Source organism: Hordeum vulgare, chromosome 7H (genome assembly GCF_904849725.1).
Source record: "Hordeum vulgare subsp. vulgare chromosome 7H, MorexV3_pseudomolecules_assembly, whole genome shotgun sequence".
NCBI lineage: Eukaryota > Viridiplantae > Streptophyta > Magnoliopsida > Poales > Poaceae > Hordeum > Hordeum vulgare.
Genome location: NC_058524.1, coordinates 29,604,376 through 29,625,406, shown reverse-complemented (window position 1 = coordinate 29,625,406; position 21,031 = coordinate 29,604,376). Strand labels below are relative to the sequence as shown.

General features: G+C 46.8%; 1 protein-coding gene across 1 annotated transcript; it reads left to right on the top strand.

The window, feature by feature from the left end:
* Positions 1-11,134: 11,134 nt before the first annotated feature.
* On the top strand, positions 11,135-14,098 carry LOC123412934 (AP2-like ethylene-responsive transcription factor At1g79700). Its single transcript, XM_045105892.1, has 5 exons — positions 11,135-11,169; positions 11,409-11,491; positions 11,655-11,752; positions 11,945-12,018; positions 13,387-14,098. The coding sequence occupies exons 1-5, from the start codon at positions 11,135-11,137 to the stop codon at positions 14,096-14,098; spliced, it is 1,002 nt and encodes a 333-aa protein (XP_044961827.1).
* The last annotated feature ends 6,933 nt before the right edge of the window (positions 14,099-21,031 follow it).

Sequence of the window (21,031 nt, the reverse complement as noted above, 5' to 3'; positions counted from 1 at the left end):
GGTTCCTCTCCGCTCTCACGGCTTCATAAGCAGTTCCCATTTCACAAGTTTTCTGCACCAAGAAACAAAGGGTAATCAGCAAGTTTATCAGTTCACAGGCTAAGTTCTTCAGACCCCTGCCGACGCAAGCAGTCGACAGCGGTCTCGGGGACTACACCCAGTGGGTTCACTAAGAGTGACCCCACTGGCATGCACCTCAAGCAGGCCCGCCCTATTGAGATGCATGTTTTCACCTACACCTCAGGGGCTAATACTACTCCACCTGCGTGCAACTTACTCTTGGAGACTCTTACCGCAAGAGCGCTCCGACTGCAATAAGTACTCGCGCTCGGAAATCTTTTCTACGGACACAACCAAACTAAAGACCAAATGTATAAAGACAACTGTCGGTGCAAGCACTCGACAGAAGTCTCGGGGACTACACCCACTGGGTTCACTAGGAGTGAACCAATTGCAAACAGCAGACAACACCCAGTGGGTTACAGAAGAAAAGTAAGTACTTACTAGACTACTTACTCGGATGTCATCGCGCAGCTCCAAGCTCCGCTGGTACAACGCCGCAACGGAGTCATAAGCCCTCTTGGCCTCTCCGGCCATCAGCTCCGCCTAGATCATGGCCCCCTTGGCCGCTCCCACCTGCTCCTTTGGGACACACCGAATGGTGAATTCAGCATTCGACGAACCGGGAATCGTGGGAAGTTCCTGGGGCATCCCAAGGTTTGCCCCAGTAGGTTCCTCACCCACCGGCACCGGTTCAGTCGGTGGAGGCACTTCGGTCGGTGGAGCGTCGGCGGCAGGGGCGGCAGCAGGAGGAGCAGCCTCAAGGGCAGGCTCCACGACAGGCTCCACGGCCGGGTTGGCTCTCCCCTGGTCGTCCCCGTCCAGACAAGTCGCCCCTGACAAGCCGAATAACACGATGCCTCGGAAAAAGAAAAGGATGGCACAGTCTACAGGAATAAAATACCCGACTCTCCCAAAACATACCTGGCTGGGACGAAACGACGTTGTCCGTGTCCATGGGGTCGTCCCCTTGGCGGGCTGGCGAGGTCGCAGAAGTGGCAACCCTGTCGAGTGAAGTCCATTCGACTTGTAAAGCATGAGTTCACTCGGTCAACAGAAAGAGCCGAAAGTTAGATTCACTTACGTGGAGGTGACGGGGATGGCCATCCTCATCCGCGGCAGAGCCTTCCGAGGTTTGGGCCCACTCGGCTTGGGCGCCCTGGAGGACTGGCCTGCAAGTTCAGCGACTACGTCCCTGGCCCTCTTGGTGCCTCGAACACTCGGTACCGCCGGGGGAGCAGGCGGAACACTCGACGACGCAGGAGGAGCTGAAGGGACGGCAGGCTCATGACGACGCTTGCTCTGATGCTCTGGCCGCGGAGGTGGCGAGTCTGGCTCTTCGTCCTCTTCTTCTTCCTCGTTGTCTTCCTCCTCCGACTCCCCGCTGTCGGAGACGTATTCGGCGCTCTCCACGCTCCCCTCCTGGCTGCCGTCTTCCTCCTCCTCCTCCGGATTCCCATTCGAGACGGGGGAGGACAAGTTGGTCCACTCCTGCATGAGGTTCAGTCGGAAACGTTAAGCATCACACGGAGATATAAATAAACGACTGGAATCAAGACAGTTCAATGCACTCGGCTAATGCTACTCACCTGATTCAGTGGAGGGTTGTCCGCGCTGTAAGGCGTCACTCGGCGGGCTCCTTTGGGGTTCTCACAGGGACCCGTGATTTGGAGCACCCACGAGGTCACCTTCTCCTCGAGTATGCCCTCCAAGTTGGTCCGAGTGGAATCCTCGGGCCCTGCGTAGTGCCACATAGCATGGTGGCGGGCCTGCAGAGGCTGGATTCACCGACCGATGAAGACTTCCAGCAAGTCAATACCGGTGACCCCCCTCCTGACAACATCCACGAGTGCCTCGACCAAAGGCTGGATGTCGTTCTTCTCGGCTTTCGAGAGGGCGAGTTGCTTGGGTGGAGCAGGACGGTCTAGACTAAACGGAGGCAGCCCAGTCGACGCGTTCGGACAGGCTATGTCCTGGCAATAGAACCACGTCGACTGCCAGTTCCTAACCGACTCGCTCAACTGGAGAGCAGGGTAGCTGCTCCGACTCTTCTTCTGAAACCCTAAACCCCCACAGAGCTGGAGGAGATGCGTCTTGTCATCCGACTGACTAAGACGTTTGATGGTTTGGGAGCGGGCGGAGAAGATATGTTTGAATAAACCCCAATGGGGGGGAAACTGATAAAGCACTCGCACAAAACAATGAAGGCAGAAAGGTGGGCGATGGCATTCGGAGGGAAGTGATGGAGTTGAGCACCAAAATGATTCATGATGCCTTTGAAGAAGGGATGCGGGGGCAGAGAAAAACCTCTGTGAACATGGCTGAGGAACAAGACGCGCTCCCCCTCCCGTGGCGCCGGCTCGACCTCGTCGTCCGCCGGCAGCCTCCAGGACTTATGCATGAGCAGGCCGTGCTCCACCAGCTCTAGCAGGTCCCCCTCTGTCACCGTGGAGGGGAGAAAGTCTCCCTGGATCCACCCCGCCGGCAACGGCCGCTGTCGCCGCTGAGCAGCCGCCGCCTTGTTCTTCTTCTTCCTCGCCTCCATCTTGTTGGTCTGACCTTTAGTCATGGCGGCGACGGCGAGCTCTCGAGAAGGAGGGGAAGAGAAGGGTGTATGAGCGCAGGAGGTGGCGAGGAAGACGGAGCAGGCAAGAGCAAAGGATTCGGCGAGCGTAACCGGAGGGTCTCGTCGCCCAGAGTTAAATAGAGCACCGACTGGGTCGCTGGCGAGCGGGCCCGGAATCTTATCTGCCCAACCAGCCGTGGCGATATCAGTGGAGGAGTTGAAGGCGCGAGGATCGAGGAGTCAGGCGCTACTCGAGCGCGCTGACGTCGTCCCCGTTAAGCGCGCGGAACCCGAAATTTGAGATCCCGGAAAATCCGCCGCTGTCAGTTGACCGGACGCATCAAAAGATGCCGCGAAAACACTCGGTTCCTGACAGTCTGTTTCGCAAAACACCTCCACTCGGGTCATTGGTCAGGAGAGATAAAATGGATAGAGGCAAGCAATGCCCAAGACGAACCTAGTCCAGTCGGATCTGAACCTCGAGCACTGCTTCGACGTTTCAACCCCAATCCATTCGGGGACTAATGATGGGGTCATAGTCCTAGGGTAGGGTCATAGGCCTGCCCTACATGTCCTACCCAAGGACTACCCCACACAAGGGACAAGACCTTAAGTATGCCCCGACTGAATTAAGGTGCCCCCATCATCCAGTCGGTAACAGGCCCAGAATCATCCAGTCGGAGACTAACATTCGGAGAGCACCGGGCCTACCGACTGGATACACTCGGTACGTCGTAACCTCTCTGGAGGGAAACTGCTATACGTTTCCGGGTGCATTTACTAGCATTTAGAGCATATGTTACCTGTAACGTATGCATTCAATCGCCACTACTCCACCCTTGAATCAGAACCGTTGTGGAGGGCAGCGCACTCTATATAAGCCGCCCTCCCCCACTGGTAAAAGGGTTAGCAAATCTTTGTACTCCATATCACACTCGGTAACAAGCTCCGAGAGCACTGAGACGTAGGGCTGTTACCTCCACCGCAGAGGGGCCTGAACTCATACAACCTCGCCGTAGCTAGGACTCTGCCCATCTCATTCGTACCCTACACATCTACTGTCAGGCTTATACCCACGACAGTGACTTTTCACCATCATCGTCTGTCTTCCTTTTAAAGATACATCTGTACTTAATAGTCTTACGACCATCAAGTAGTTCTTCCAAAGTCTACACTTTGTTTTCATACATGGATCCTCTCTCGGATTTAACGGCCTCCAGCCACTTGCCAGAATACGGGCCCACCATCGCTTCTCCATAGCTCGTAGGTTCATTGTTGTTCAACAACATGACCTCCAAGACAGGGTTACCGTACCACTCTGTAGCACTACGCGACCTTATCGACCTACGAGGTTTGTGGTGGCTTGATCCGAAGCTTAATGATCACTATCATCAGTTTCCACTTCAATTGGCGTAGGCGCCACAGGAACAACTTCCTGCGCCCTGCTAAACACTGGTTGAAGTGACGGTTCAATAACCTCATAAAGTTCCACCACCCTCCCACTCAATTCTTCCGAGAGAAACTTTTGCTCGAGAAAGGACCCGTTTCTAGAAACAAACACTTTGCTTCCGGATCTGAGATAGGAGATATACCCAACTATTTTGGGTGTCCTATGAAGATGCATTTATCTTTTTTGGGTTCGATCTTATCATGCTAAAACTTTTCCGCATAAGCATCGCAACCCCAAACTTTTAAGAAACGACAGCTTAGGTTTCTCCAAATCATAGTTCATACGGTGTCATCTCAACGGAAATACGTGGTGCCCTATTTAAAGTGAATGTGGTTGTCTCTAATGCATAACCCATAAACGATAGTGGTAATTTGATAAGAGGCATAATAGTATGCACCATATCAAATAGGGTGCAGCTATGACGTTCGGACACACCATCACACTATGGTGTTCTACGTGGCATGAGATGTGATACAATTTTCACATTTGTCTTAAGTGTGTACCAAACTCGCAACTCAGATATTCATCTCTATGATCATATCGTAGACATGTTATCCTCTTGTCACGATGATCTTCAACTTCATTCTGAAACTACTTGAACCTTTCCATAATTCAGAGTTTGTTTCATCAAGCAAATACACTAGTATCTACTTAAATCATTTGTGAAGTAATAACATAACGATATCCCCTGCGTGCCTCCGCACTCATTGGACTGCATACATACAAATGTATTTCTTCCAATAAGTTACTTTCTAGTTCCATCTCACTGAAAAACGAGGCCTTGAGTCATCTTGCCCATGTGGCATGATTTGCATGTCTCAAGTGATCCAAAATAAAGTGAGTCCAAATGAGCCATCTGCATCGAGTTTCTTCATGCGTTTTATACCAACATGACTCAACCGGCAATGCCACAAGTAAGTGGTACTATCATTACTACTTTGTATCTTTTGGCATCAATATTATGAACATGTGTAGCACTACGATCGAGATTCAATAAACCATTGAAGGTATTTATTCAAGCAAATAGAATAACCATTATTCTCTTTAAATGAATAATCGTATTGGAATAAACACGATCAAATCATGTTCATGCTCAACGCAAACACCAAATAACAATTATTTAGGTTTAACACCAATACCAATGGTAGAGGGAGCGTGCGATGTTTGATCACATCAACCTTAGAATTAATTCCAGCACATATCGTCACCTCACCCTTGCTAGTATCCATTTAATCCCTAGCTATAATTTCAAGTTAGTAACACTTAGCAACTGAACCAGTATCTAATACCCTGGTGCTACTAGGAGTACTAGTAAGGTACACATCAATATCAGGTATATCCAATATACTTTTGTCGACATTGCCAGCCTTCTCATCTACCCAGTGTCTAGGGTAGCTCCTCTTTAGTGACTGTTCCCCTCATTACACAGAAGCACTTAGTCTCGAGCTTGGGTTCAACCTTGGGTCTCTTCACTGGAGCAACAACTAGTTTGCCGTTCCGTGAACTATCCCTTCTTATCCTTTCCCTTCTTGAAACTAGTGGTTTTGCTAACCATCAACAATTGATGCTCCTATTTGATTCCTACTTTCGCGATGTCAAACATCATGAATAGCTTAAGGATCATCATATCTATCCTTGATATGTATAGTTCATCAAGAAGCTCTAGTAGCTTGGTGGCAGTGACTTTGGAGAACCATCACTATCTCATTTGGAAGGTCAACTCCCACTCAATTCAAGCGATTGTAGCGCTCAGACAATCTGAGCACATGCTCAACGATTGAGCTTTTCTCCCTTACTTTGTAGACAAAGAATCTTGTCGGAGTTCTCATACCCCTCAACAAGGGCACGAGCATGAAATCCTAATTTCATCTCTTGGAACATCTCATATATTCCGTGACGTTCAAAACGTCTTCGGTGCCTTAATTCTAAGCCGTTTAAGCATTATGCACTGAACTATCACGTAGTCATCAAAGAACGTGTATGTCAGATGTTTGCAACATCCACAGACGACGCTCGAGGTTCAGCACACCGAGCGGTGCATTAAGGACATAAGCCTTCTGTGCAGCAATGAGGACAATCCTCAGTTTACGGACCCAGTCCGCATAATTGCCACTATCAACTTTCAACTAAATTTTCTCTAGGAACATATCTAAAACAGTAGAGCTACAACGCAAGCTACAACATATTTTGCAAAGACCTTTTTGACTATATTCATGATTAGTTCAACTAATCATATTACTTAAGAACTCCCACTCAGATAGACATCCCTCTAGTCGTTCGAGTGGCGCATGATCCAAATCCACTAACTCAAGTCCGATCATCACGTGAGTTGAGTTTAGCTTCAATGGTGAAAATCTCCATGTTGATCATATCAACTATATGATTCATGCTTGACCTTTCGGTCTCTTGTGTTCTGAGGCCATGTCTGTACATGCTAGGCTCGTAAAGTTTAAGCGGAGTGTTCCGCGTGTGCAACTGTTTTGCACCCGTTGTATGTGAACGTTGAGTCTATCACACACGATCATCACGTGGTGTCTTGAAACGACGAACTGTCACAACGGTGCACAGTCAGGGAGAACACAATTTTATCTTAAAATTTTAGTGAGGGATCACCTTATAATGCTACCGTCATTCTAAGCAAGAAAATGTGCATAAAAGGATTAACATCGCATGCAAATCATGAGTGACATGATATGGCCATGATCTTGTGCTTCTTAATCTCCATCACCAAAGCACCGACATGATCTTCATCGTTACCGGTGCCAAACCATGACCTCCATCATCATGATCTCCATCATTGTGCCGCCATCGAGGTTGTCGTGCTATCTATGCTATTACTACTAAAGCTACTACCTAGCAATATAGTAAACGCATCTGCAAGCACAAACGTTAGTTTAAATACAACCCTATGGCTCATGTCGGTTGCCATAGCATTGACGTACAAGTCAATATTTAACTATTACAACTTGATCATCTCATAAATCCAATATATGATATCATGTCATTGGCCATATCACATCACATGCATACCCTGCAAAAACAAGTAGACGTCCTCTAATTTGTTGTTGCATGTTTTACGTGGATGCTATGGGTATCTAGTATGATCGCATCTTACTTACGCAAAGCCACAACGGTGATATGCAATTAGCTATTTAACCTTATCCAAGAACCGCCTCGGTCAAATACGATTCAACTAAAGTTGAAGAAACAGGCACCCGCCAGTCATCTTTATGCAACAAGTTCCATGTTAGTCGATCAAACCGGTCTCTCGTAAGCGTATGAGTAAGGTTGGTCCGGGCCGCTTTTAATCCAACAATACCGCCGAATCGAGGAAAGACTAAGGAGGGCAGCAAAAAGAGCATCAACGCCCGGAAACTCTTTTGTGTTCTACTCGAGATATCATCTACACATGAACCTAGCTCATGATGCCACTGTTGGGGAACGTCGCATGGGAAACAAAAAAATTCCTACGCGCACGAAGACCTATCATGGTGATGATCATCTACGAGAGGGAGATCGGATCCACATACCCTTGTAGATCGCTAAGCGGAAGCGTTACTAAACGCGGTTGATGTAGTGGTACGTCTTCACGATCCGTCCCACGAACCGTCCCACGATCCGTCCCACGAACCGTCTCACGATCCGTCCCACGATCCGTCCCGATCATGTGCCGAACGGACGGCACCTCCACGTTCCGCACACGTACAGCTCGATGACGATCTCCACCTTCTTGATCAAGCAAGAGATACGGGGATGTAGATGAGTTCCCCGGCAGTGTGACGGCGCTCCGGTGGTGGTGGTGATCTATTCCTGTAGGGCTTCGCCTAAGTACCGCAGAAATCCGATCTAGAGGAAGAACAACGAAGTAGAGGTTTAGGGTTGCACGTGGCAAAGTTATGTCTCAAAAAGCCCTAAACCTCTAGTATATATAGGAGGAGAGAGGGAGGAGTCTTGGCCTCCAAGGGAAGCCCCTAGGTCTTCGGCCGAACCAAGGAGGAGGATTCCACCTCCCTTGTGGGAGGTGGAATCCTATTAGGACACCTTCCTAATTGGAAACTCTTTCCACCTTTTGATCTTTTTGCCTTGTTTCTTTATTCCAGCCGCATTGGCCTTTAGGGGAGGCTTTGGCCAGCCCACCAAGGGCTGGTCTACCTCCTCTCACAGCCCATGAACCCTTTTGGGTCGTCACACCCCTCCCGGTGGTCTCCGGTACCCTCCCAGCACTCCCGTACACTACCGATGAGCCCAAAACTTTTCCAGTGACCAAAATAGGACTTCCCATATATCAATATCGTTTCCGGACCATTCCGGAAACCCCCTTGACTTCCGTGATCTCATCTGGGACTTCGAACAACCTTCAGTCACCAACACATATAACTCAACTATACCGAAACGTCACCGAACCTTAAGTGTGCAGACCGTGCGGGTTCGAGAACTATGCAGACATGACCTGAGACACTCTCCGGTCAATAACCAACAACGGGGCCTGGATGTCCATATTGGCTCGTACATATTCTATGAAGATCTCTATCGGTTGAACCTCTATGTCAAGGATTCATATAATCCCGTATACTATTCCCTTTGTCCTTTGGTATGTTACTTGCCCGAGAATCGATCGTCTGTATATCCATACCTAGTTCAATCTCGTTACCAGCAAGTCTCTCTACTCGTTTCGTAATACAAGATCCTGTGACTAACTCCTTAGTCACATTGTTTGCAAGGCTTGTTGTGATGTTGTATATTACCGAGTGGGCCCCGAGATACCTCTCCGTCACAGAGAGTGACAAATCCCAGTCTTGATCCATCTCAACCCAACAGACACCTTTGGAGATACCTGTAGAGCGCCTTTATAGTCACTCAGTTACGTTGCGACGTTTGATGCACACAAGGTATTCCTCCGGTGTCCGGGAGTTGCATGATCTTATGGTCATAAGAACAGATACATTGACATGCAGAAAAACAGTAGCAATAAACTGACACGATCATATGCTACGTTTATAGTTTGGGTCTTGTCCATCTTTTATCAACGAGCTAGTCAACTAGAGGCTTACTGGGAACAGTGTGTTGTCTATGTATCCACACATGTATTTGAGTTTCCAATCAATACAATTCTAGCATGGATAATAAACGATTATTATGAACAAGAAAATATAATAATAACAAATTTATTATTGCCTCTAGGGCATATTTCCAACAAGATATTGGAAAGCGAAAGAAGTAGATCTTTCAGTGCTTGGGCTAGCAAAAAGAGAAATGTTTTTTTGGCGCTAGTGGCAACATATTTGCTTGTATGATTCTTCAGTTATTAATGAAATATAAAATTATGCCTTACTCTCATATTGGTCGCTCTTTGATAGTTTAAACCGGATTTAACTTTTTCTTGGTGACACGTTGAACAAGTGTACCGTTTTTACTACTTAAATTCTAAGTTAAATCAAATTTAACATTTTATCTTTATCCTCACTGGCTTCAAGCCGTATATAGCTTGTGTTAACATTCTAATTGTTTATGTGGAAACATTATGTATGATGTAGCTTGTGACAAGAAGCATTTTAAGTGTCTTCCCCTCACACAAAAAAAGGATGATGCATTTGATGTCCTTATTCAAAATCATCCCCTTTTAAGAGTTTTGCATGACAACAGTTGCAAACACCCGCTTGCTTCACCTCATCTCCTTGCTCCGAGACAGAGCACCCATATGTTGGACCTTTCAGTGCCATTTCGGCGTGACATGTGAGCCAACCTTTCCAGATGGAGATGAGAGCATCCACAACCGGACAATTCAAATATGACCTCATAAACGTTCGTGGACGAGCCCGGTCAGCGATCGGGCATGTCCCTTATTTGTCCGTTCATGCAGTCACACTCCTTATTTTCTTTCTCATATGTCCGGTCGTTTGCATGTGATTGGTGAAGAGGAAGAGAGAGAAAGAAAAGAATGAATAAAGAAAAGAAAAGAATGATCCAGGATGGGGTAGCGTCCTATGTGGCGGACCGATCGGGCGCGTCCGCGAGCTCTCATATCCTCCCCATATTTGAGATGGATATGAGGGTTCGCGTACACTCCGGACATATAAAGACGATATGAGGGGTCCGATTGAGTCAATTTTTTCCTTCTCTCATGTACGGTCACTGACCGGGCCGTCCGTGAACGTAGGAGGGGTCATTTGAGGGGTCTGGCTGTAGATGCTCTGATGCTTCAAATCTAATTTCAAACTAAATTTTCGTTTTTGAGTTCGGTTAAAATTTAGTCATATCACCAGCTCTTATGCTTTCAAGGAACTTGATCGAAATTGAGTTCCAGTTTCTAACTAAAATGTATCAAACATATTCTAAAAAAAAAAATCAAACACAAGAATACGCAATTCCCCGTATGATCATCCTGGAAAGAAACAAACCCAATTGACTATAAGGTGCGCGTGCATATCTGAACAGGTAGACCAATTTAAAACCGTTTTTTGCTGGCCAGTAAGGGCAGGCCACATCTGCCCTGTGCTAGCTATACGGTAACCCACCAATGCATGGCGGCCAGAAAAGCTGTCAAACCCGTATCCAGCACAAGGGACAAAGCCCTTGGCACCGGGAACATCGACGCCTCATGTCCTTCTCACCCCCATAGATGGAAACAAGGATGGACTCCACCACCACCATCCGCGCACCTACTGCATACGGACACCGGCCCGTGCGCGCGTGCGCGCGCGCGCATATAAACTTGCACGCGCCCAACGGGGTTAGCTCCCGACGCCATTCTTGGTGAGATCCAAGCCAGGTTGAGAAAAGAAAAGTGTACACGCGGGTTCGATCGACGGCGGCCATGGAGGCATATGGGCTGGTGAAGGACGAGCTGATCAATGGCATCGTCGCTGCCGGAGGAGGAGGAGGAGGAGGTGCAGGGGTGCGGTATTGCGAGGCCGCACCGCGGGCGGCGCCGGTGATCGACGACGGCGTGAAGATCAGCGTGAAGAGGAGGAAGAGGGAGCCTCCGTCGGGGTCGTCGGGGGTGTCCGGGGTGACGGGCAGCGGTAAAGACGGCGCCGGCGACAAGTCGGCCGGTGGCAATGCGGCCGCGAAGAGGAGTTCCAGGTTCAGAGGTGTAAGCAGGTACGTGCTTCAACACGTACACTTGTAGTGCGTTTCTTTTCTTGCTTGCCTACGTATAGCATATACATGTATTCTTGTGGATTAAGCTTTTGCGTATTGTTTGGTCTACAGCAAGGCCCTTGGAATACAAATATATTATATACGTACATATAAATATGTCCATGTATACATGTGTGTGTAGCGTATGCCAGATAGCGTATTGAGACTCAATACGGCTGTACCATTTTGCAGGCATCGTTGGACCGGCAGGTTCGAGGCTCACCTGTGGGACAAGGGGACGTGGAACCCGACACAAAAGAAGAAAGGAAAGCAAGGTATGTATACATACGTGACGCCCACTTATAATACAGTACGTTGTATGTACATGAGTATAGCTGTGTATATACGATATACATACATATTTGTTCATCTTGTATACCGTATCTTTATCGGAGACAAACTTATATATGTCGTATCTGTCTGTACATCGTCGCGCAGTCTACCTTGGGGCGTATAACGAGGAGGAGGCGGCGGCGAGGGCATACGACCTGGCAGCGCTCAAATACTGGGGACCTACCACCTATACTAACTTCCCAGTACGTATTCTTTGTACTCAGGATATACGTTTCTAGTTCCCTTTTCCGTATGGTTTTGTACTCAGGATATGTAGATCCGCAAGTTCTTCTTCTACGAGATGTAAATCTGCAAGTTTGTATTACTGACTTTTTTTTTGAGAAATTTTGTATTACTGACTTGCTACTGCTATATATGCTTGTGCATGCAAACAGGTCGTTGACTACGAGAAAGAGCTGAAGGTGATGCAGGGTGTATCCAGGGAAGAGTACCTAGCGTCAATAAGAAGGTGCGGCAAATATATTTTTTCTTGAAAAATTATATATATATATATATATATAACAAATGGATGGTATTTTCGTTAATTAGATCCTAGTTCCCTGTAAGTTTCTTTTGAGAAACATGAAAAAAAATTAGGCCTGATATGTTGTTCATAAAAAATTATATGTCTTTATAGAGAATTTTTTTTATGTACAATCTTTTATCTTGCGAAAAGGCAAGATAAAAAGATTGTACATAACAAAAAAATTAGACCCAATATGTTGTTCATAAAAAATTATATGTCTTTATAGAGAATTTTTTTATGTACAATCTTTTTATCTTGCGAAAAGGTACCAAGTGGTCATCTTGGTAAGCTATCAACAACAAAAAAATCTTGCGAAAAGGCGGTGTATTAAAAATCACACTAGAATAGAAAACGTAAATTAACATTCAAAGCCTTGGGGTGCCAAAGTCTCCGTCCTCATGTATCCTCCGGCGACGCGGCGTGTGAACAAAGTCACCACGTAGAGAAAAGAGCGTGGATAAGGAATTATAGAAACTCCAAAGACCACGAAAACCGACAGAAACCAGCTAAATCAACCGGAAACCTAAATCAATGAAATGGGTATAAGGTGGCGAACACATGCATTAATCCTAAACTAGGGAAGCACCACCGCCATGTTTTCCGAAAGCAAACACGAAAACCCTCCAAAGAACACCTTAGACTACACCTCTAGAAGTGCTTCCAAAGAACACCTTAGACTACACCTCTAGAAGTGCCATGGAGCGCCGAAAATAATGAGACGTCATGTTTGACCGCATTAAAATTAAAATGTTTCTTCAGTTACTAAATTATGAGATTGATCACTCACGGTGTGCTCTTGATCGTCTCACCCATACATTCTCTCTTTTCACAACCGAAAAAATAAGCATTTAAATTATTTTCCATTTTGCGAAAATTTGTACTTTTGTACACCCTTTCGTTCCTTTTCCTCTGTATATAAGATTTTTATGATGTCGACCTATGCCAAGTTTGATCAAATTTATATTAGAAGTATCAACATTGACAATACTAAAGTTATATAGTATGAAAGATAGCCATGATGCATCTAATTAAATTGATTTTATATTGTCAATGTTGAAAATATCTTTATAAAGTTGGACAAACTTTAGAAGTTTGTCGGACAAATTTTATATGCCGACTCAAATTTTCCTTGGTTAAAATATTAACTGTTTAGCTGATGGGTGGATCATGGCAATTGGTTAGCGAAATTAAACTATGATTTTTTTATAACTAGAGGTAAAAGATACAAAATCTTATTTTTTAGAATATGCCAATTTTTTGCGGCAAAAAACGTTTATGCTAATTATCTTGTATCTTGCACATAATATGCAGGAAGAGCAACGGGTTCTCTCGCGGGGTTTCCAAGTACAGGGGCGTGGCGCGGCACCACCACAACGGGCGGTGGGAGGCCCGGATCGGCCGGGTGTTCGGCAACAAGTACCTCTACCTCGGCACCTACAGCACCCAGGAGGAGGCGGCGCGCGCCTACGACATCGCCGCCATCGAGTACCGCGGCATCAACGCCGTCACCAACTTCGACCTCAGCACCTACATCCGCTGGCTCAAGCCCGGTGCCGCCGCCGCCTCGGAGGCCATGAGCGGCGCGCCGTCCCCGTCGTCCACCACCACCGCCACCACGCTGGCCACCCCGAGGGACATGGGCGGCCTCCGCCTCCTCCCGCCCTCTCGGAACTCGCTTTCTCTGCTCGGCGACGTGGGCTCCATGGTGTTCGGCGGCGGCCCGTCCCCGTCCCCGTCCCCGTCGTCCACCACCACCGCGCTCAGCCTGCTGCTGCGGTCGTCCGTGTTCCAGGAGCTGGTCGCGCAGCAGCACCAGCCGGCCGCGGGCGTGGACGCTGACCAGGCGGCGGTGCCGGCGCTGGAGAACGAGCCCGGGGAGGCGCTTTACGCCGGAAGCGGCGGCGAGGTCGGCGAGGACGCGGCGTTCTCGTGCTCCATGTACGAGCTCGACGACAGCTTCGCGCGCATCGAGGAATCCCTCTGGGACTGCTTGGGAAGCTGTGATCCAACCGTACCAATCTAGTCACCCAGTTCGATCGCGCCTGCGCAATAAGGAGCGTGGCTATAGCTAGGAACTTGTGAGCGGGGTAGGGCAAGTTCCTCGAGATAGCCATGGCCATGGCACATGCATGCATGCATGCTACGTAATGACGTGGCCAGTTGAACTGCTAGCTAGAGGTAGGAGGAGACGTGCGCCTGGTTTGTTTGACCCGTGCTGTGTGGATCTGATTCGGTTGCCGTGAGTGTGACGTGGTATACAGTGGCGAAGCCAAGATTTGGATATAAATGGGGGCAAGCCAAGCCAAGTGAAGAAAAATACATCCAGTACAAAAATTATCATGTGGAACAAGGTTTTGCTGAAGTGACATAAAAATATCATTACATTTATATTAATTTAAAGTAGCCTCTACGATTGCCGATAAGATCATAAATATTAACAATTTCGTTAGAAGATATCTTGGCTGCTATTTTTTTCTATGTAAATTATCATGCAATGGCCAAGCAAATCGTCTCCCATTTTACTTCGAAGACGTGTCTTGACAATCTTCATACCAAAAAAGCCCGCTCTGCAGTTGCCGTTGAGACTAAGAGAGTGATAACTAGTCACAACAACCTGTCAACCATCGGATATGAAGAAGCTTTATATGTTTTACCTGTTAAACTACCGATAGATGGCAAGGTCATCAGTTCTGGATGGTTGCACACATCTAGCTGAAAATGTGGTAGCTGACTTTCCAACTGACCTAATTCTTGACTTGAAAAATCCGCGGGATAGAACTTTTCTGCGAGGGTGCTTATCTTTGGGATATCAAAAGATTCATGTCATGGATCCAATGATGAATTGCAGAGACCAGTAAGTGTTTCACGGACATGCTTATCCATTATCCCACTAATGGCAACTGGGAGTATCTGCGCCATCATCATGTGACAGTCATGAGACTTCATCCCGCTGAACATTTTCTTCTTGGTGTCTAGAAATCTGCTTATCTTCCTACAGTAACCGGAACTGACTTTGATTCTCATAAGGCGCTTCAGGAATTGATCTATCTCCTTCGGACTTAAGGTGTAGAAGGGGGGCAACAATTCTTCTCCTTCTTGTTGACTTTTCTTCCCCTTGGCCCTGCCATCGTCTCCGTCTTCGTCTCCTCCGTCGACTTTTTACGGGGCATGTGGAGATCCCCCCTGATCTCCAAATCTTCCAAGTCTTTCCTCACCTTCGGCCAATCCTTGGTCTTCTACGACATGTTCAATAGTGTGCCAAGCAAGCTCTCGACGACATTTTTCAGGACCCCAATCCTAAGCCACACAATTCCAGCTTGTAACACATCATATCACTTTGTGGCCTCACGCACGGTAATCCCCACGGCTGCCACCTTACCTTGGCCGGGACCGTTTGCGCCTTTTGGCTCAGGTATATGACTATGTCGCTAGCAATCATATGTCAGACAACTCGGGTCGACATGGCTAGTTATGAACCCAAGTGGTACATCCGTACAGGGACAGGCATACATAACCCAGCAAAGCAGGTGTCGGTCAACACGTGTGTAGACGAGTCGTAGCAAGCTACATGGACTCCATTACACCGCGTGACATTTCTCCAAGGGGACAGACACAGCAGCAGAGAAGGATACATGCCGGTCAATCAATGTGTCCGGAGCAGTAGCAAGGTACCAAGGCTTAGTGGAAGCACAAAGAGGCATTTCCCTGTAAAGAGTACTACTACCGCACAGAACTAGGTGTCGAATCCCGCACATACCAATGCATTTCAATCATACACACAATATGCATGATATGTGTAAATACAACAATGGCATCACAACATAACTCTACGACTCATCATTTATTTAATAGGCTCCGAAGAGCCAACATAGTATAATGTTACAAACAGAGGGGTCACATGACCCAACATTCAGAGCATACAAGCATCAAGCGGAAGTTACATGTCTGGGTACAGACATCTATTAAAAGCGGCTCAAAGAGCCTGAAAAGCTACAACGACCCTACCATAGGAGCCAGACCACTATCTTGGTTCCCAAGCTATTCCATCGATGTTAACATCAACAGGAAAACGTAGAGAGAACAACATGTATCTCTGCAAGAATGAAAATAAGCAACAGTGAGTACGAAGGAACTCAGCAAGACTTACATCAGAACTAACTACATATGCATCATGTATCAATGAACGGGGTTGTGGGGTTTACTGCAGAAAAGCCATCTTTGACCTTTGGCTAACCTAAACTACAACAATGTTTTATACCTCTATCGTCTCCCTACGAGAGAGCGCACACGAGTCCACATATCCACCACATCAATACAGCACCATGGATCCTCTCTCGTCATCCTACGAGAAGGCCATCCATAGCACTCACACTTATCTGGACCATTTTAAAGTATCCGTTAAAGTTATCTATGAACCCTGTAAGTATCCAAGTAGTCCATATCCGAGGACGCGGCTATTCGAATAGATAATTACCCTGCAGGGGTGTACTTCGTCACACATGCTCCCGCCACTTATCGCCAAGTGCACATAAAAACAAGAACCTCGGCAACCTTCAAGCGGAAGCCCGACGAGGGAGTCGGCCACGGACGTTAACCTACAATGACTCACGCCCAAGGCAGACGCCTATCTGAGTTGGAACCCATAATGGAAGTCCGGCCGAGGTTTCCAATATGGACTCAAACGATGTGAGCAGGCCCCCAAGCCGGTCCCGGTTGGACCGTTCATCCACTTAGCAGGCCGTGCCACAACCTATGAACGTTTCGAACTACTATGACTCCTGGACTGAGAACAGAGTAGTTAATAGGCCGAGAGGGGTCGATTTACCGGAACCCAATGTGCGGTAGTATCTAATCTTGGAACACTAACACAAGATCTCAAGTCCTAAGTGTGGTATCAATGAGACAACCCACCATGTACTCCTACATGGCCTCTCATCGCTACCTTTACCAAAACAGGTTCACACACTTAACTCTCATCAGTAGGACATGATCATTCCAATTCATTATCCAGATGATCAGACCATCTCAACTCTAAGCATAGCAATCATATCAGGGTAATGGCACAACATGGCTCAAGCATCTATGAGGTATGCTAGGTTGCTTGGTTTAGCTATTTACTGTGACAAAGATAGGTCATGCAAAGGAATGCGTTCATCTACCGTAACACAATTAGCAGTTGAAACTTTATGTCCTAATGCATTGAAATGAGAGCAATAGCGAGAGAGTGGGATTGTATCGGAATGCTCAACGGGGTTTGCTTGCGTGTTGATCAGAAGAACTCAGGTGTTCTTCGATGTCGGTGATAACTACATCTCGCAAGGTATATCAACAAAATCAACAGAGAACAAATTAAGCACAGCAAATGTTCCACAATGATGCATGAACATGGCATGTTAACATGATGTTGGGTTTATCTAATGCAAGTTATCACAAGTTAATTGGGGTTTATTTCACCAATATAGATCAATTCTAAACTCCAAATATAAGCATTTATATGCCCATTGTGTAATTGTCCTATTCAGCAAGTTTAAATTGTTCAAACATGCATGAAAATGGTACCATTGGATTCCTTGCATTTTTCTGATAATTTTTGATATATAAATTATTTTCATCTGATTTATATTTTAATTTCTATGAAGTTTTGAAGTTTTGCAATTTTTCTAGAATTATTTAAAACCAGAAATTGATTTACTGCGTCAGGCTGATGTCATCCCTGCGTCAGCAGGTCAACCAGCCGGTCCAGGTCAAACCTGACCAATGGGGCCCACTAATCAGTGACCCAGGGCTAAACCCGCGCTGACCAGCCCTTAATTGGTGTTTCACCCACACCAGGGCCCACTCGTCAGTGGCTGTGGGGGTTGGTTAGGCGCTAATGGCCGCCATGTCAGCGCTCGCTGGAATGTGGCCGACGGTGACCAAAACCGCGGCGGGGCTCGCCGGAATGCGCTACAGGGCTCCATATTGTGCGCGGCTTGCGGCTACACGCTGCTGGCGAAGCGGCCGATCCAGCACGGGCAGCAGGAGGGGCTGGGGTGGCCGGAGCTGGCACCGGCGACGAGGCGCGCGACGGCCGGAGCTCGGGCTCGATGGGCACGGTGCTAGGGCGCAGGAGAGTGAGGCGAAAGAGAGGGAACCGGAGCTGCGGCTCACCGCGGAGCTTATGGCAGCAACGGCGACGCAACGGGAGCTCGGGGAAGACCGATTGACGCCGGTGGCTCCAATGATTGGAGAAGGAAACGGCGACGGCGGTGACTCTATAGGGGGCTGCGGCTTGATTCCTTCGGCGCGGAGGAGCTACTCAGGGAGGCGGAGTCGATGGGCTGCTCGAGGGGCTTCGCTGTGGCTGGAGAGGCGACGATGGCGAGCTCGAGGAGAGCTCGCTAATGGCGGCACGAGAAGGAGAGAGGTAACAGGGGAAATGGAGAGAGGAGGAGGAGATAAGGGAGAGAGGTGGCACGGCCATCCGTCGTGCTCATCTTCTCCTCTGCCTATTGGCAAGAGGAGGAAGACGACACACGAGGTGGCCTAGTGGGCTCGGCCTGCCCCTGGCGCCAGGTAAGCCTTCCTGCTCTTTTTATTTATTTTTATTCTTTTATTTCCTTTTCTGACATTCGTTTTGATTTGAAAATAATTCAAATCATTTTTTTATAAAACCATAAAATATTTTTATACGACATAAGATAATTATCTAATGCCAAATAATTATTTTCAGAGTTAATGAAACTATATTATATATATATATATATATATCAAATATAAATCCATTGCAAATAATTGTTTGATTAAATCAAAAGTCCAAAGTAAAATGTTTGTGTGATACAAAAATATTGGTTGACATTTTTACATCATGTCAATAATTTATTGGAAAACGAGGGACATTTTCGTGGAACTATTTGAAGCAATTTTTTTATATTGCATTTTTCACAAAATTTTGGTTCCTGAGGCTTGATCACTTCCCCATTTCAAATTAAAAAGAATTTAAATATACATGCATGAATGCTTGGCAAGCAAAGTAAAACTAGGGTTGTGACAACTCACCCCTACTAAACAAGAATCTCGTCCCGAGATTCAGGCGTAGTCAGGAAGAGATCGGGGTACTCAAGCCGAAGACGATCTTCACGCTCCCGGGTTGCTTCATCCTCGGAATGATGAGACCATTGAACCTTGAGGAACTTGATGTTGCGATGTCGAGTGCTGCGCTCGGTTTCATCAAGAATACGAACATGATATTCTCGATATGAAACGTCATATTGGAGATCAAGCGTTTCGTGGTCCACTTCGCGGATAGGATCCTTGAAGCAACGCCTGAGTTGAGAAACGTGGAACACATCATGAACTTTGGAAAGCTGAGGGGGCAGTTCCAATTGGTAGGCAACTTCTCCTCATTTAGCGATAATGCGGAAAGGACCAATGTAACAAGGAGTCAACTTGCCCTTGATACTGAAACGATGGGTACCCTTGAGAGGTGAAACCCGAAGGTAAGCCTTCTCGTCAACTTCATATCTTACTTCCTTATGACGACAGTCATATTGGCTCTTTTGATGAGATTGGGCGGTTTTTAAATTCTCACGAATGATGCGAACTAGCTTGCTCTTCTGCATCCTGGATCATATCTGGTCCAAAGAATTGTCTTTCGCCGGTTTCTGATCAGTTTAATGGCGTTCGACATCTTCGTCCATACATAACTTCGAAAGGATCTTTGCCCAGACTAGACTGGAAACTGTTGTTATAAGCAAACTTGGCGAATGGAAGACATTTCTCCCAGTTCATTCCGAATGAGATAACACAAGCTCTGAGCATATCCTCGAGAATTTGATTAACTCTTTCTACTTGACCACTTGACTGAGGGTGACAAGCACTGCTAAAGGAGAGATGAGTTCCCATAGCATTTTGGAAACTTTCCCAAAATCGAGAGGTGAAAAGACTTCCACGGTCTGAATTGATTTCCAGAGGAAGACCATGAAGGGAAACTATTCGAGAAATATATAGGTCTACTAACTGACTAGCAGTTATACTCTCTCGAACTAGAAGGAAATGAGCGACTTTCGAAAGACGGTCGATGACCATGAAGATGACATCATTCCCTTTCTTAGTCTTTGGAAAGCTGGTGATGAAATCCATACCGACCTTGTCCCATTTCCACTCGGGAATAGCCAAGGGCTGAAGGGTGCCAACAGGCCTTTGATGCTCTGCCTTAACGCGACGACAAACATCACACTTAGCAATAAATTGAGCGATTTCTCTCTTCATCCGGGTCCACCAGAACCTCTGGCGTAGGTCCTGATACATCTTAGTACTACCAGGATGAATCGTGAGAGGAGATTCATGAGCTTCCTTGAGGATCAATTCTCTAAGTTGTTTCTTCTTGGGATCCACTAAACGATTCTCAAAGAATACAACACCTTTAATTATCATTTACCAAGAAACGACCAGGAACTCCTTTGGCAACACTGCTCTTGATCCGGGAAATTCTCGTATCATGTTTCTGAGCTTCTATGATCTGATCCTCAAGAGTTGGTTTCGCCACCAAGGTGGAAAGGAATCCTTGAGGAACAATGCGAAGATTAAGCTTACAAAATTCCTCATGGAGAAGTGGTTGACTCTATAGCAACATGAGGTTGTTACAATAGGATTTACGACTTAGTGCATCAGCATGACATTGGCTTTGCCTGGGGTGTCAGATATTTCTAAGTCGTAGTCCGTGATCAACTCAACCCAACATCTTTGCCTGAGATTCAAATCCGGTTGGGTGAATATATACTTGAGACTCCCGTGATGAGTGTATATTTCGCAACGATTACCCAGAAGGTAATGTCGCCAGGTTAACAGTGCATAAACTACAACACCAAGTTCCAGATCATGTGTTGGATAATTCTCCTCATGTGGACACAACTGTCGAGATGCGTAGGCAATCACATGATAATCTTGCATAAGAATGCATCCAAGTCCTTGACGC

Excerpts from the sequence above, each read along its gene's own strand:
- LOC123412934 (XM_045105892.1), top strand. The coding sequence starts at position 11,135 with ATGCGGCCGCGAAGAGGAGTTCCAGGTTCAGAGGT. Across the intron at positions 11,170-11,408 it reads GGAGTTCCAGGTTCAGAGGT|GCATCGTTGGACCGGCAGGT; the intron begins GTAAGCAGGTAC and ends ACCATTTTGCAG. Across the intron at positions 11,492-11,654 it reads AAAGAAGAAAGGAAAGCAAG|TCTACCTTGGGGCGTATAAC; the intron begins GTATGTATACAT and ends ATCGTCGCGCAG.